Source organism: Sylvia atricapilla, chromosome 5 (assembly GCF_009819655.1).
Source record: "Sylvia atricapilla isolate bSylAtr1 chromosome 5, bSylAtr1.pri, whole genome shotgun sequence".
NCBI lineage: Eukaryota > Metazoa > Chordata > Aves > Passeriformes > Sylviidae > Sylvia > Sylvia atricapilla.
The window spans coordinates 11833721-11850507 of NC_089144.1; the positions used below are offsets into that span (position 1 = coordinate 11833721).

The following is a 16787-nucleotide window of genomic DNA, read 5'->3' on the forward strand; positions in this document are numbered from 1 at the left end:
AATTGGGAGGGTGTACAAGAGCTTGCTTACTACTGAAGAAAGATCAGCTTGAATATTTTCTCTAGTGGATTTTCAATGGTGAACAGACCAGAATCTTCAGTCAGAAAAATCTGAAGTTGGATGCACAAGATAAAAAATAATTTTGTGCGTTTACAGTAGAGTTTTCAAAGTGATCTCTGTATTATAGCAAAAAATGAGTCATATTGTTATATATTACTGCCAAGTGTCATTACAGATCTTTGGACCTCAGAGGTCAAATATTATGTGTATCAGCTTTACAGCCATGAGTAAAAATACCCTTTTTTCTTTTAATCAGGATGAAAATAATACAGAAAATGCTGTCAGTTCTTCAGATGCTGAGAAACAGGATTCTCCTCCACCAAAGCCTCCACGGACCCGCAGGTAATTAACTGTGTTCCTATGCTATTTTAAGCTAAAAGATGAATAAAAAGTAGAATAAAGCTACTGATACTATAAAGACTTAAGATGAACATGTTGTGTTTATAAATGGAAATATACATAATGCAAATAGAAGTCTTGTAATTGACACTAAATATAAGCTATGATATCTTTGGGAAGTCTGTGTTTAAATATACCAACTTTGCAATTATTGTCTGTGAGGAGACAAATTTACTAGTCAGATGTGTTATATCTATTTGTACTTTAATTCTGCTAGGTCATGGTAGCAAAACAAACATAAAGTAGCCTCAAATACTGACTGAACCCTCATTTTTTGAGACAAAACCATAATGAAACATACCCATTTATTCCAGAAAAATCTCAGATAGGTACTGTTTTTGACTAGAGTATGGCAACCAAATACTGTTATTTTTGAGAAGAATTGGTCTCACAAGTCCTTTCATTCAGCAGAGGAAAATCTTCTCTAGCTCTTAAAATGCCTAGACCTAGCTCTACAAAAGCCAAAATAAATCTGAACCAATAGATTCATCAGCCTAAAATGGGTACCCATCCCAAGTGTTAAGAAAGCTGAAGAAGCAGCTCTCCTGAACTAGGGGTCCAATTCCCCCAGCTGCTTTGCAGAGAGCTTGTAGAGACCTTTGGCAGGTGATCTTGCCTGTGTTACATTGCCTGTAGTTAAATACAAGGTGAGCACTTGGATTTCCTCAAGTTGTCCCATGATGTAAGTAATCAGCAGCCAGTTGATATTCGTGCATAACGTTTAGGCATAAGTAAAGTGTAATTCCTTTAAAATAAAGAAAGAGATGGAAGTAGGTTGGGGCTTTTTACAAACAAATTACATGGTTGGTGCTATGTAGGCAATATATTTTTTTTACCTTGTTTGGATTGATGGTAATGTGATTGTATTCAATTGTGTAATTAATGACAGGTAATCATCTGTAGAGGATGACAGAGGAGTCAGATAACCCATGCTCATGACGAGTTCCAAGCTCTTGAAACTTCATCACTGAGCTTAGGAATATGATTTCTGTCCTATAGAAGATTTCTTAGTGTTCTCTGAAAAAATCCTCGGTGTACCTTAGCCTGTACAATTTTTATATATTCATGTAATATTAACATATGTATAGTTCATGTAGTTCATGTTTAAGCACACATCTGTCTTATCTGCACTGCATTGTTCTTTACTTGCTGCATTAAGTTACAATCTTTTAATCTCTCCTTAAAGCCTGGGGTTTTTTTGGGCCTGTTTTCATAAAATCATACTTCCCCATCTGCCAGCAGGGGCAGGCAGATTGGTTTCTTAGAGGTGAATAAATGGAAGCTTTTAGCAAAGCTCTTGTCTTTCTAAAAGGGAGATCATTTTTGAAAAACAATTAATTAAACTCCTCTTGGAAGGTGCTTCTGAGGAAAGACTTTATTTGCTATTAGTCACATCTGCTCAAAATACCCACTAATGAGCATGTTGTTTTTCTTGATGTGGGGGGTAATTATTTCAATTCTACAGCCTGATTCAGTCAGGACATAAAGCCAGGTTTTTTGTATTGTGGATGTTTTGGCATAGATTAACATCCTTTTCCTGGGGAGGATGGGACAGCAGAATCAGTGAAACATACTAATTTAATCCCCATATGCACAAAGAAACATTTTTAGGTTGCCAGCCAGATGTGTACTTGAATTTTACATGCACTGTCTCTGAAGAAGTTACAAGCAAGTTGCTAAAGCTACTATTTTTGCAAAGGAATAAAGTTTTTACATTCTTTATAATCTGTGTTATAAATGGCTTTATAATGTGTATTTAGTAAAGCAAGCTGCACCTTTTTAAGAGAAGGTTTAACATTTGCTTTGTTTTCTAAAGCAAAAAGGGCTGTAGGGACTGATAGTGCAGAGTACTTTGGGCCAGCTTGGTTTCAGGTGAACTTGCCTGAGATGATCCTGAGTGAGCAGGAGACAAGTTGGAGGTTTTTTCTTGCCTCAGGATATTTGTTTTCCATGTTTTTACTGGGCTAAGCCATGTTTGCTTAGACAGTAAAGTCTGTGATACCTGTTAGTTGTTTTCTGACAGCCCCGTGTCTGCTGGGTGAGATGGTGACATCTCTGCAGCCCTTTCCACTGGCTCACCACTCAGGACATGGCAGAATTTTTCTGTGAGGTTTCTGAAGAGGCTTTCTCACTCTTGTTCTGTTTGTAATATTGTCTTGAAATCAGCTCAGTATCTTCTTTAGACTTTAGGATCTCTTCTCCTGAAAGTGCAGCTAATGTCATGTCAACTCTCATGTCTGTGCTAAGGATGAGATGTCACTAAAAACTTTTATCATATAAGGTAGGAAGCTTACTCAGAGAGGTATAATTAATCCTTTTAGTACTTGGTTTGGCCTGGGCATGTTTTGAGGAAGGAGTGATTCTTATTAGGCTGCTTTTATGTCTTCTTGGCAGTTGAAAATATATCTTTATGATATTGTTATTATATTGATATTAAATTGGTATTTTCTTTATTTAGGTTGCCATGAAGCATCTAGCTGTACTTGTTTGGCTGAGCTTTTGGAATTGTATTCCTTCCAATCTTTTATCACCTTGTAATGCTCTTAATGTAATTGAACTTGCTGTACAATATGAGTGTAGTCATTTAGCTTAATGTCTCTCTCCATTTTGTCAACATAAAAAAATTCTAATATTACTCCTTGATTATTACAGAGGTAAACAAGAACAACTCATTAGTGCACACATCAGCACCTTATCCTAGAAATTGCTTGGCTTGGCAGTTGATGGTCACTTCTTGTGAAAGTCACCTTTCTTTAGAGGACTTGAGGGGATGGAAAGTCTTCATTAGATATGTTTTAATTATGTTCAGGTTAAGAAGAGGGCATAAGTAAGGTTTAACTTTGTTAGATATAAGACTGCAAAAAACCTTAAGTTTTACATTTAACGTTTAGGACTGTGCTTGATTTTACATGACTGATGTATCAGAATTTAGAGGGAGCACATTAATACCTTTAAGTATTAGTCCTTGAAATATTTGTGTGCTCAATAGTTGATTCTGAAGTATTTGGGAAAGAGATGGTTTGCTTTATTCAGGCTTTATTTTGGTTACAAAAAGTTCTTTATTTTCAAGTTCAAATACAGTTTGAAATCAAAGCGTAAACTTAGAATAAACTCATAAAAAGCAAAGATGCTTTAACAGCTTTTTTGTATGCAATGTAATGAAGAGCTATGTGCAGCTGTCTGAAGGAGAAAAGGTGAAATACTGTGGCAGTTTAACTTCTCATCAGATTCTGTTTGGACTTCAGTCTAATGATAGTAAATACATTTCCAGGGTTATGTGTTATTCTGTTTCATTTCAAGCCCTGCAAACCATCTCTTTCTATCTCCTGCAAAGCTAAAATAAAACTCATCAATGGGTGTTCCATCTTAGTTAACTGTCCCTAATTTGTATGCCACAATTAAAAAAACCCAAAAAGCCTCAGTAAGTAAATTTTGAAATAAATTCACCAGCCGGTTATTTTTATTAATTTATTGTACTTTTATATAAATTATTGTTAGTACATTTGCAACAGTTTCACTCACTGGACTGCAGCTTTTCTGTCGTGTAGATGGCAGTGATTTAATGCTAAAGGAGAATAATATGGTTGTCTAGCTTCAGCCTGCTTATGTTGAGGTTAACTTTCCTATTTTAATTATGAGGGAGGATGTAGAGCTTGGTATCTATTTTTGGTTATTCATAGCAGCTGCATTCCATGACCTTGGCATCACTCTCTTTTATTTGAAACACCCTACAGTATGCTCCATAGAATAACCATGGATTACTTAAGGCTTTTTTCTTTTGAACACCGGCCAAGTTTCATTTAAATCTGAACCCACTGTGCACAGTTTTAGTAATACAGCTCTTTTCCATTAGGAGTAGAATGGATTATATTTTAAAATATTCTAAAAATTTATAATATATTGCAGAGAAAGCAATAAATGGCTTTTTTCATGTATACCTTTTTGGTTGAAAGCTGTGGGAAGGCTTGTGGTTTTTTTGGCCAATTATAGTACTTTTGACAAATTGTGTGTAATTGTTACTATGACCAATAATTTTAGAAAGTTGTTATTGCCTAATTCATGGTTTACCTGACACCTGAGAAGCCACTGGCACTAGGGCACTGCATCAGCTGCTCAGGCTCGTGTGACAGTAAAGGTGTATGGAAAAGCTGCCTCAAGCACCCAGGGAAATTCCACATCCAGCTGTAAATGAGGAAGTGCCCGAGGTAGTGGCATTCCAAGATAATCAGGAGCAGTTGTGTCTGAAGAGGCACTTGAAGGCTGAGTCCTGACAAAGCTTTCTATTTTTCTTATCACACAGTGAGAATTTGCAACCATATGTGTTTATTTAAAGGTATAATACAGGGAAGCTTCCTTCTCTTACTTTTGAATGGCCTGGCTTTCTTTGGTTCACTGACTCTTTTCTGTCTCCATATCCTCTTTCATGAGGTTTCTGTTAGTTTCCTGATATTTTAAATCAATCTGGTCCTGCTGTCTCCTGTTGTTTTTAACAGTGTTAGTAGTTCATTTTCAGATAATTTTCTGCCTCTGGGGGCAGAAATGTCTCTGGAGCACAGCTGTTGAAGGACATGTCCAAAGACTGCATTTTGCAGCAGCCCAAAATGCCTAAGATACACAAGACTTTTAGAAAAAACTACTGCCAAATGGATCTTCTGTATATGCTCATATCCCAATATTTCTGCTGTGTGAATACAGAACAGAAATATCATTTGCAATGCTGAATATGTGAAACAGTAATATTAAAAATGTCAGTAAAATGGAAAAAATGTTACCTGTTGGGATCTATTTCCTAATTTAAAGAGAAAAAATACATAAGAGTGCTATTTGGGTGTCTTAGTTCCTGATGACAGATATCCTTCAACATTAATAAGGCAAAGAATGATTTTGGCAAATAATTTCTCATTTCTTCACTGTAAGATTTCATTTAAGAATGAATGAGTGACATTTAACTTCAAATGTAATGAGGAACATTGTAGTAGCTCTGTTGAGATGTGTAGGAGGAAGCTGTTTAAAATCAACTTTTGGGCTGCTGATTTGTGCAGCATTTCCTGTATCATCATCTATGGAGATGTCTGAGGGAACTTGTTTGAATACACGTGAGGCTCTGTTTACCAGTGCATCAAAGGGTAGAGTGATTTTATGGAACAGTAATTGGTGAAGAACTTAATGAATTTTGACTGGTATTGTGGACCTATAACCTTGTTTTATCTATCTAATGCTATCTATTATCCATTTAATGCTAATTTCCTCCTTTAGGTAATTGTAATGCTTAATATTAGGTCTGTACTAGATAAGAAATTTGTTTTGCTGATTGCAAATAACTCTGGGTCAGGAAAATCAGGTCAATAAGAGAAAATCATGATTTTCAGCAGGAGGATTTAGTGGAGATTACTGATGAGCATCACTGCTGGTAAAAAGGGGCATGTAAACATTTGTGAAAGTGCCCTCGCTGTTCCCCTCCCCATTTGGAACAGAGGAGAGAAATCCAAGAGGAGGGAAAGCTCTTGTCCTTAGCGTGTATTAAATTGGAGCAAGACTTATGCCCCTTCCTACCTTCCTGTCTTATCTTTACTAATTCAGGGAAACAATTTATTCTCAAGTGTATTCAGTTTTCAACAACATCTAGAGGCAAGAGTTCCCAAATTACTGCAGTTAAACTGCTGTGATATGCTTTGTGTTTCTCCTGTTTTAATGCAAAGAAGAACAGCAATATACAAGTGCAGGGAGGAGAGGAAGACAAGGAATTTGAGGCCCAACTCTTTGTAGCAGGAGTCAGGCAGAGAATGGAAGAGATCACCCAGAACTGCAAGGGGATCTGGGGTTTTCCAAATACAAAGATACGGGAAATTGTAAGACATAATTTGGAGGCTGGGAAGCTTGCAGTACTTCAGGGGGTTCGGATTTTCACAAACGGAGAATGCAAATGGTTCACTGTAGTATGGAATCCCTTGTATAAAGATTTTAGTTCTGTAACCCATACTGCTATAGCTTGGTGCTCACAGTCACAAGGATGAAACACATGCTATAGCCTGTCTCAAGTCAGGTATGCTTTTAGTTCTCTGCAAGACTCCATTGTGAGACAGTCCTTGGGCTTTTGTTTGGTTCTTTTTTTCCTATATGTCATGATAGTCTCAAGAATTTGCACTTGCTGAGTCCTTCTTAGGTTTGGAAGTAAGGGAGCCAAAGTAATACTTTGGTTTTGCTCATTATGTGGCATGCAGACAAATAACGAGAGCCTGTCTGATGCCTTTCTCTTGTAGGCAGAGTTCTTGTGCAATTGTGTGGTCCTTCTTATGCTGGAAGGTCTCATGAGAGCAGAGGATAGGGGCAGAGTAGAATTCCCTCCTTCCATGTGCTGGCCACACTGCTTTGGATGCAGCCCAGGAGAGGGTTGGGTTTTGACTGTGGTGAGTTGGTTTCTGCACACTGCTGGGTCATGTCCAGCCTCTCCTCCACCAGCACCCCCAAGTCCTTCTCCCCAGGGCTGCTCTTGGTCTGTTCAGTCCCCAGTCTGTGTGGTGCCAGGGGTTGCCCCAACCCAAGGGCAGCACCTGGCACTTGGCCTTGTTGGACCCGATGATGTTCTCATGGGCCCACCTCTGGAGCTTGTCCAGGCCCTCCTGGATTTTTAAAGGAATGGAAATTATAAAAATGCCTTCATCAGTTGCACTAAATGTTTGTAGTCAACTACTCTGCATCTAATCTGACCATATGCTTGAAGAACTTCTTTTAAGTAGCTTGAGATGAATGGCAGTTCTAAGTGCTGTGGTCTTGCTCATTTGCACTGTAATTTGGATAATAAATTCTACTGGGAATATTTTTTATGTTTATGTACCTCAAGTCAGCTAAATTTGGTTTGCGACTAAGTGGAGACTATCAAATACACAAACATAAAAATACAATCTTCTTGGGCATGTACAAAAAAATAAAAATTGAAGGAAGATATTCAGCGTTAAGTGGGCTGTAAGGATTTTTAAAAGAATTTTTCTTGCTTTATTGAAATTTGAATTCCATATGTCAAATTTCTCAGTTAAGAAAAAAAAGTAGTGAAATGCTGCCACAAGAGGGCCTATCTTGCAATGTCTTTGCATAATGCTTCTGGGAAAGGATGTGAGCAATCTTTGAACTATTAGTGAGAACTAGTTGTGGCCTGAATGAATGCCTTTGTGATATTCTGAAAGACATTTTGAGTGTGTTGACTTAATTCTTGCCTACCCCACTAGTCACATTCTGTAACCGTTGTGTGTGTGCAATGGAAGCTCTGTGTGAAGTTTGATATTGGTATTACAGCATTAATTGCTGCAGTGGGAGATGGATAAATGTCTAAAGTCTTGTCAAAATCCAGAAAACTTAGACAATTTTTTCTTGTTTTGCAGTTGCCTTGTAGAAGGAGATGCTAAAGAAGAGATCTTGCAGCCTCCAGAGCCTCAGCCAGTACCACCAATCCTAACACCATCTCCCCCATCAGCTTATCCAACAGTCACTACGGTGTGGCAGGACAATGACAGATACCATCCAAAGCCAGTTTTGCACATGGTTCCATCAGAGCATTCAACAGACCTCAACGAGAATTATAATAAGTCCACAGAACATTCAGGGAAGAACGAAGCCGGCGAACACACTGAGAGGAGGCTGGAGCGCAACTTAAGTTTTGAGATCAAGAAGGTGCCTCTTCAGGAGGGACCACGAAGCTTTGATGGGAACTCCCTTTTGAACAGGGGACATGCAATTAAAATTAAGCCTGTGTCATCCTGTGTAATTGATAAGAGCTTTAAGCCACAGGAACAGATTTCAGGGGATTCATTTGTAGATGCTTCTCAAAACTCATGTATGGAATACAGCGTGCCACAGTCCAACACAGCCTTAATATCTTCACCAGAAAGTCTGCAGAGCCAGCAGGTGTCTGATACCCCACCCAGACCAGATCGCCTGCCTCTGACAGAGAAGGGACACGCCACGTGGTCGCTACATGGGCCTGAAAATGCACTGCGTACGCCCGTGTCTGAGGAGTTGTCTTCAGACACCTTGTGTCACGGTGTTCAAACTCTGTCTCTAGTATCAAACACCCCAGCTGAACATCCTTCCAGTGGTACTGTTGATCATACTCCTCTTTCTGTTCGAGCACCCCTCTGTTTTACCAATCCTCTCCATGCAGATGATTCTGACACGGATGAGGTGGACTTTGACAGAGCCATGAGCAAAAGTGCGTCCAATGTGTCAACCGCAAGTGCCACAGTCTCTGCTGCCACTAATACTGAAAACATTTCTGCCAGAAAAGTATTGCCAATGTCTATTGCTAGGCAAGACTTAACAGCTGTAACATGTTCTGAAGATGGCAAAGGTAGGTTTCACTGAGGTTCAGAAGTGCTGCTCTTGATCTAGCTGCAGCTGTAGAGTTGGACAACATAAATTTCTTTGCAATGCAGTTTTCTAGAGGTAAATGTAATCAGTGCAGTATGGCAGCTCCAGAGAGGGCACGACTCTTTTTCTGACAGCTTTCAGCTTGCATGTGAGCTATTTTTGGTATAAGATACTACAGACCATGATCAGCTGCTTCAAAAGCTGTACTGTGAGCTTTATTGTGAGCATTTGTTTAACGCTTTATTTATAATGCCTTCCTGTAGGTTTGTATGTAATTGTAGGTTTCTGTGTTATTATTTGGTGCCTATTTTTTCTCTATGCCCAGTTTCATGGAAGCGTCTATAATAATTGGGGGTTGACTAGTCAAAGCATTTTCAACAGGCTTGTGCAAATACATAACAATTTCATGCTTATTGGTTGATGTGCTGTTCCTAAAAATGTAGCTGTAACCTCATTCACTGCGTTGGTCTTTGAAGTTTCCCATGATTTGACTTCTGCATTTTAATAGCATTGTAAATATTTAGCTGTGTTTTCCTTTCTCTGTACATGTCTGGGGGTGACAAATTAATATGGCTGTTCATCTAAAAATCTAAGCTATGTGTTATTAGCACTTCAAAACTTATTTAGTGGCTTTTTATCTTTTACTACTTTTTTTGAGGGTTTTTTTTTTTGCAAAAGTTTGCAGGTTAGAACATCATTTATTGAAGGCAAAAGGGTCCCAAAATAATGCAGGTGCAGATTTCAGTCAGGCTGGCACGCTTAGAACAGAGGGAGGACGGAGCTGGGAAGAACAGATTAGGCCTTGGTAACTGCTTGTGCAAAGCCCAACAAAACAAGAAGGAAGGCTGTGGAGCTGAAGGAAGAACATGAACTTCTGGATCCAGCTCAGACTCCTGTGCTTGGAGCTGCTTACAGTGATGGCCTCACCTCAGGAGTCTGCACAGACTTCATGACTTCCTGAAGTGAAATGGGGGTCGGTGTATGATGCAAGATGCAGAACCCGCTGAATTGAAAATACTGGCTTTGTGAACTGAATGTTCACCAAAAGTCTTATATCCAGAAATGTGAACTGTTTTGCAGCCTTAAAAACAACCTGTTTCTGTAGATTTGATATAGATGTATAGATATTGTGAACTGTATCTATAGATCTATAGATTTTGGGACGTTGTGTAAACACAGGACAATACTTGCACATATATTTTTAACACTGTGACTTAAAAGATGCTCTGTGGAGCTGACGAAGTCCTTTTGTCATAGCCATTTCAATTTTGCAAGCAGTTCTCCTTGGATTTGTTTTATAGGTTTGCAGGCTATTGTATTTTTCCTTTTAGCTAGAAGTTTTTTCTTCTTTCCCAGAGCAATCATTGTTTGTCACTCTTTGGTAATTATCACCTCTCTGTGCATCTCATTATGTAGATGCTATAAGAACATGCAAATAAAATAAGTGATATGTCATAAATATGGTAAAGAATTGGAGAAATGTCACTCTAGAATTTGTTTCATGTAACTGTGTATCAGAAACACCTTGAAATAACAGTACAGCCCTTGTGCTGCTGGTATGTTGATGATTTCACAGGAATTGATTAAAATTCTAGTATTAATTTTTTAATCATTTATCTTTTGTTAATAAGGGTGTTTGTATGATAGTGAACACTTGCCATTTTACTTTCTGGTTGCAGGTCTTGTAATCCCTCTGGGACTCCAGAATATAGGGTTAGATTGCTTTGCACCAGTGATCCTAAACCCTGTTTACAGTAGCTTTCTCATTTTCATACTGGCTCAGGACTCTTCTGTTCTGAAGCTGGGAATGTGGCTGCAATCCAGTGAAACCTGTCTGTGAACTTAGCAGCACCCTAATTGCATAACCATAACTCTGGTGTGCATGATCTTACCACACAGTTAAATCCTTTTTTTTCATTCAAATGAAGTGAAAAGTAGTTGTACCTAGACGTAAACTTTTACCCTGAGGTAAAAGCAAAAACAAACAAAGAGCACAATAAAACAGCAACACCAAAACAAAACCCTAAAAACTCACTTTCAGTTCGTGCATATCCGTGGTGACTTTCTTTGGTAGTTTTATAGAGGCCCTTTCTGATAATGAAGGTGTTCTTGTGCTGTAAACTGGAGGTGGAGCAGGTCTCAGGAGTCACTTGGAAGACGATGGCTTGTAGAACTTGGTGGAATTGTGTGCCCTGCAGCAGCTGGCCATGCTGGCAGCTCAAGCTTCGTGACTTTATTAGTTAAAATGTCATTGTATTTTTGAATCCTGTGCAGACTACAGTTGTCAGATGAGATAGATTTCTTATGGCAACAGCTACTTTAAATTGTTTTAAACCTTTAATTACTACTCCAAATTTCATAGCAGATCACAGAGGGGCTTTTGTTGCCAGAGGAGCTTGTGTTAGTACACTCCTGGGAGGTGAGAGGGAACAGACTGGGGACAGGATGTGGTACTGGCACCAACAGTAGCCATCTCCTCTGGCTCCTACTTGCCCTCCTGCCTAGTAAACCTTGCACTAAGCTGTGTAACCGTATCAGTGGTGTGGGAGCCAGTGGGCCTCAACATGGACTTGGTGAGCAAAACTGAGACCTGAAAGAATGAACAGGAAGTATTCATTGGAATTACTGAGGGGTTTTTCCTCCATATTATTTAAGCTGAAAATGTGTTTTTGTTTTCTTTCTTGCATAAGACACAAACTGATCCTATGCCCTTAATGTGAAATTAATGTTGTTAAAGTTGCTCCACAGTGTTAGTGTGGTAAACCAAAATGTTTTATAAGACTTGGAGCAAATTTTTCTTTTGTTGTAGATATTATACTAAGTTTAGGATTATCACATATATGAAAAGATCAACTTCTAAAAGTCTAGGAGAAAAATCTATGTGTTTTAACTTATCTAAATGTCATGTTTAATTTAGATGCTGATGCTAGTGAAGATTCCTCTCCCCCGCTCCCAGAAAGAACACCAGAATCATTTGTATTAGCAAGTGAACAGAGTGAGTTTTTCATATTTGGTGATAATTGGAGATAAAATGTGAAGAGCTTGTCAGTATTGTATTTGGGTACCCCTGATTTTTAGTCTGTTGGAGTAAGCTGTAAAATGGAATGAAATCTAGCATGTGCAGCAGCTTATTTTGAGGTTTAACTTTTACACATCCTTGAACACAGAGAAATTGTTTTTCATTTTCTGAATAAATATGGTGCTATATGATATTTAAGTAATCAGAGACTTCAATATTAGTGTAGCTGGTTTTCAGTCTGAAGGGTATGGAAATGAGTTGATACAGTGGAGAAATGCAGTACAGTTAGGGAATTTCCCAGCTATCTTAATTTCCTACTGCTCCCAGGTAGGGAATGGGTATACACATGAACAGTGTTTATCTATTCCCCTTTCTTGGGCAAAGGAAAGACAACAACACTTCATTCTGCACTGCATGTAGTGAACAAGCCCAGTTTGTCAAGTTTAATTAGTTCACTCTCTGACTGTGTCAAAAGGGTAACTACAAGAGAATCTGACATTTACAGATTATGTGCATCTATTGTCATAGTTCATTCATAAAGCTAGTAATGGCAGAATACAAAACAAAATAATTTAAATGCACTGATAAATTAGATTGATGCTTGGTACCTTCCAGAAAACCTAAAATGATTTAGTTATTTACTGAGACTTTTCTTTTTTTAGTGTCATTTTGAAACTCAAAAAATTTTGGACCAAGTAGTTAATCTAGATATTTTCACCATGAAAATGCTGAAGTTTTGTCAGTGTGTTCTTTGAGCATCATAAGTGTAGGTAGTTCAGAGTCAAAGTGATCCTTTCTCTGGATGTTATGGACTTGTTGTCTTTCTGCAACCACACAAGGAACAAAGCTGTTTTCTTTAAAAAACAAATCTCTTTACAGTATTGGAATCACTAAAACCACTTCCATTTTGTTTGTCTTTTTGCACTGTGTCAGTAAAGGACAGGTGTGGCTGTCCTGACTTTGTATGTTTACTTAGGAGATCTGAAAAACACATATTATTACTGCCCAGCTGATATAACAGAAGTTCTAAATTGTCCTTGAAAAAGAAGCCAATTCCCCTGTTGATTAAGTGCCCCCGAAGGAACAAAATATCCACCCACCACTACAGTGCAAGCACTGTAGTCTTGTGCTTTGAGTTACATTGTGCCATTTTGCCTTTCCTGGAGCACTTTTCATGTAAAGAGATTTTCATGTTTTTTACAGGCATTTAATCTAAGGAAAAAAAATACTTAGAGCACATTTCTAATGCTGTGTACTAATGCCTTGTGACGAGGAGAACCCAAGTATGTTGAGTTATTTAATTCTTCCTAGGCACACCCTTGCCGAAGCCTGTTCTGATTGCACAGTCGGAGTGGAGCGTGTTGCGGGAGCTGCCTGAGCAAACAGCCTCCACAGTAAGTGCAGCAGACAAGTCTGTACTCATCTGTCACTGCTGCTTTGGTTGGGAGCTACAGCAAACAGTAAAATACGTGCTTGTGAACAGTAAAATACGTGCTTGTGAGATGTTGCAGCTGTTGGTCGTCTACAACTGGCCAGTTTTTCCTCTGCCTGAGCTGCTGAACTGATGTGGAAGAGCATGTTTTCTTTCCAAAAAAATGACCTGGTTTTCAATAGGTCGAAGGTCAGCAATACTTTTAAAAAGAGTAATCCTAAATCCATGTTAAACTATGGCCTTAGGAGTGGAAATATGCTGCTTTTAGGGAGCTTGCTGTCTGCCCTCAGTGGATCTTGGGCCAATTCAGAGTGGAAGAGAACTGCAGTCTCTCGTCTTAACCTGCTGCAGGGCCTCAGCCCAGGCTAACCAGAGCTTTTTCTAGCTGCATCTTGAAAACCTCCAGAGATGGATATTTCTTATGGGCAACCTGTTTCATTGGCTGAAAATGATTTTCCTTTATGTCCATATTTATTTTAAACAAACCAGTTTTGCCCATCAGATTTCCCTTTTCACTCATCCAGCTCACAGTCAGCCTACATGAACAGCTGGCCAAACTTTAAAAGCAAATAAGTCCTTTTTACATTTGTCACTTTTTTTTTTTTCATGTGCCCTTAATATCTCACTTAAAAATACGACAGAAAAGATAGATGTGAATTTTCAGGGACTGTAAATGTAGTGCGAGAACTAACCTACCTAAATTTTCAAATAAGTTGCAGTGTCATGTTTCTGACGTTTTATTAAATGCTAAGGTTCTAATAGTTAATTCTCATATTAACTACTGTAGCATCTTTTGTCAATGTTGAGTCAAGTCAAAAACCTAGAGGTAGGTAAGGATTTCCATAAATCTTATATGGTTTTGGTGATATTTTCTTATGTTAAATTTCTGACTTTCTTTTAGGTTTTTTTGGAAGTGGTTTGTGTAATTATTTTATGTATCTCTCATTAACAGGGTTTGAAAACAACTTCACCTATACTACCTGGTAAGTAGTGGAAAAACTTTTCTAGTTTTTCTTCAAAATACATTTTTCCTCCTGAATACAAATTTGACTGAACTTGGTGCTTACTCTGAAGATAGCTAAGTATATTGTAAAATATACTTAAATTATACTAAATATAATTGTTGTTATAGTTATGTTACTTATGATGCCTAAGCACCTTTAGCTTAGAAAGAACATGAACAGATGCCTTTATGTTGATGCATTAAATGGCACTGTGAGCTTTTGCTATAAATAGATGCTATGTGGGATTTCAGCTATCCATACAAACTAATACAAAATAATAATCCAGATTTCGAAAGCAGGAGTATGTTGCTGTCACTGAACATCTACTTCATAACCAATTTTCAAGTATCACTTTTAGGAAATGAGAAATTTGCTTTCAAAGCTTTATTTTTGCAAATATTTGCTGCCAGTTGTTTTCTGGACTGTAATAACAAGTGGCATTGCCACAGTGGTGACTTAGTGAATGTTACAGTAAGGAGTTTGTGTTTTCCAGATTGTCCTGAACGAAGCAACAGAACACCAACTGACATTTTACCTCAGATTTCTTTTTCTGGTTCCACTGATACAAGAGGTCAAGTTCCAGAATTTCCTGCAGAAGTAACAGATATTGGTAATTGCAATCCTTTCAAAATATAATCACTAGATGACTTAAACAGGGGATTCACTATCAGTACTGGTTTGGGTAGCTGCTACTACTGCCAGCCTCCAGCTCACTGAGATGCAGAACCCAGTCTGGCTAGTCTCATCAGCAGTGCTGAAGGAGTTTTCCCAGAATAAATGATTAAATAATTCTTCACTTTGAAAAAAACCTGAAGTGTATAAAATACAGAATATGCCAAATGGGTTATAACTTTTGTAAAGCACTGAAAATTTCCAGAAATAATACCTGAAAACTTATGTATGCTTAGGTATGCAGAGAGGGAGGAAAAAAATAACAAAGGCTGTAATATTGTATTTATTGAAAAGTAATTTCCAGCGAGGTTTAAGTACTGAACTATAATGGTATACAAATTCATCATATTTGTATTTCCTATGGCCAGAGTGCCTTACGAATTCCTTGTATTACAAAGTTGTTTTCTAGCCCTGAGAGTAAATCTGTTCTGTAAGAGCTGAAGCCATGCTTTAGTGATCTTCTGCCTGCTGCCAGCCTTTGTGAGCCTGTGTTGTCCCAGCAGGCAGAAGCATCAAATACATTTCTTTTCCTTAGGTTTTGGTAACCGCTGTGCAAAGCCCAGAGGACCAAGAGAGCCGCCCTCAGAATGGACATGATCCCAGAACCAATGGACACACAATCCATAAATTATACTGGAAAACTCAAGTGCCACTGAGACCTAGAGAAATAGAGTTCCACTTCCCTGGGGGGCGACTAACACAGAGCAGAGTAGATCTAACTATCAATGGTACATTCTCGCAGTGCATCCCACGCCAAACCTGACACATGGTTCACAACAGTGGATTCCAGTATTACAACCTTTTGCTGGGCCATCTACCTGCCTTACTACACTTAGGAGAAAGTATTACCTATGATTTATTTTGTAACTTCAAGTATTATTGCCTTAATGTCTTTTAACCCTGTTACACGCTGCTTGTAGACATATGTTAATATAGTAATACTTTTGACAGATTGTGTTTATGGACTACTTTTTGCTAACATTTGATTACCATGTATGCATTATTTTGTATATGTACAGGGCAAGTAAGTATATAATTTGATAAAGTTGCAATCATAAAATATTAACAGAAGATGTAAGAAATCTCTGCATGATCTAAATTTTTGTGTACCTTATTTGTAAGTTATTTGCCCTGAAGTTTTAGAAAATAGTTTCTGGGGTTTTTTACAAAAATTGCTGGACACACACAGCCAGAATTGCAGGTTAGCAGAGATAAAGATTGTAATGCATTTTGTAAATTGTAAGCAAAAGGTTATTTTTATATTATATACTGTTTAATTGTCAGACCTGATTTGTTCTGGTTTTCATCTAGTCATGGAGATTCAGTAAGTGCCTTGGAACAGTATTGAATTCTCTTAGCCTGTGTATGTTACTTCAGTGTTTTGAATTCATCTGGAATTAGATTATCAAAAATATTTGTATGTTTCTTAGTATATTTGACCTGCCAGTAAAAGAGAAACCATTTTACATAATCAACACTCCTTAGTTTTCATTTTAATGTTTCATCAGTTGCAATCTTTAGGAAGTTCATCTCTATCACCTTTCTGTATAGTAGGATTTTACAGTTTTAATATGGCATGTTTCTAATTTGGGAAAACCAGAACACACTGGTAAAAGGACTGTTTCAATACCACTGTCTTCTCTTACAGATGGGGAATACAATTTATGTTGTTCAGCGACTGTGTATGTAAGAAAGCAACTTATATGAAGGTTCACCTGGAGCCCTTGCAGCTACACTGTATCTTGGCAATATATTATGTCAAGAGTTAATCCTTATAAGGATTCCTTACTTAAAACTTTTCTGTAATATGATCTTTAAATTAAAGAAAGTAAAAATCTCA

The 16787-nt window shown here is 37.9% G+C and overlaps 1 protein-coding gene across 2 annotated transcripts in view; it reads left to right on the top strand.

The window, feature by feature from the left end:
* Positions 1–16787, top strand: part of PTPN12 (protein tyrosine phosphatase non-receptor type 12) — a 70547-nt gene extending 53760 nt beyond the window's left edge. The window contains exons 12-18 of one of the 2 annotated variants that reach the window (XM_066318720.1): positions 317–402; positions 7836–8800; positions 11738–11815; positions 13151–13233; positions 14224–14254; positions 14769–14885; positions 15483–16787. In XM_066318720.1, coding sequence (XP_066174817.1) covers positions 317–402; positions 7836–8800; positions 11738–11815; positions 13151–13233; positions 14224–14254; positions 14769–14885; positions 15483–15544 — 1422 coding nt within the window. In that variant the 3' untranslated portion in view covers positions 15545–16787. The remainder of the gene's footprint in view (positions 1–316; positions 403–7835; positions 8801–11737; positions 11816–13150; positions 13234–14223; positions 14255–14768; positions 14886–15482) is intronic. The other variant, XM_066318721.1, reaches the window with a different exon arrangement.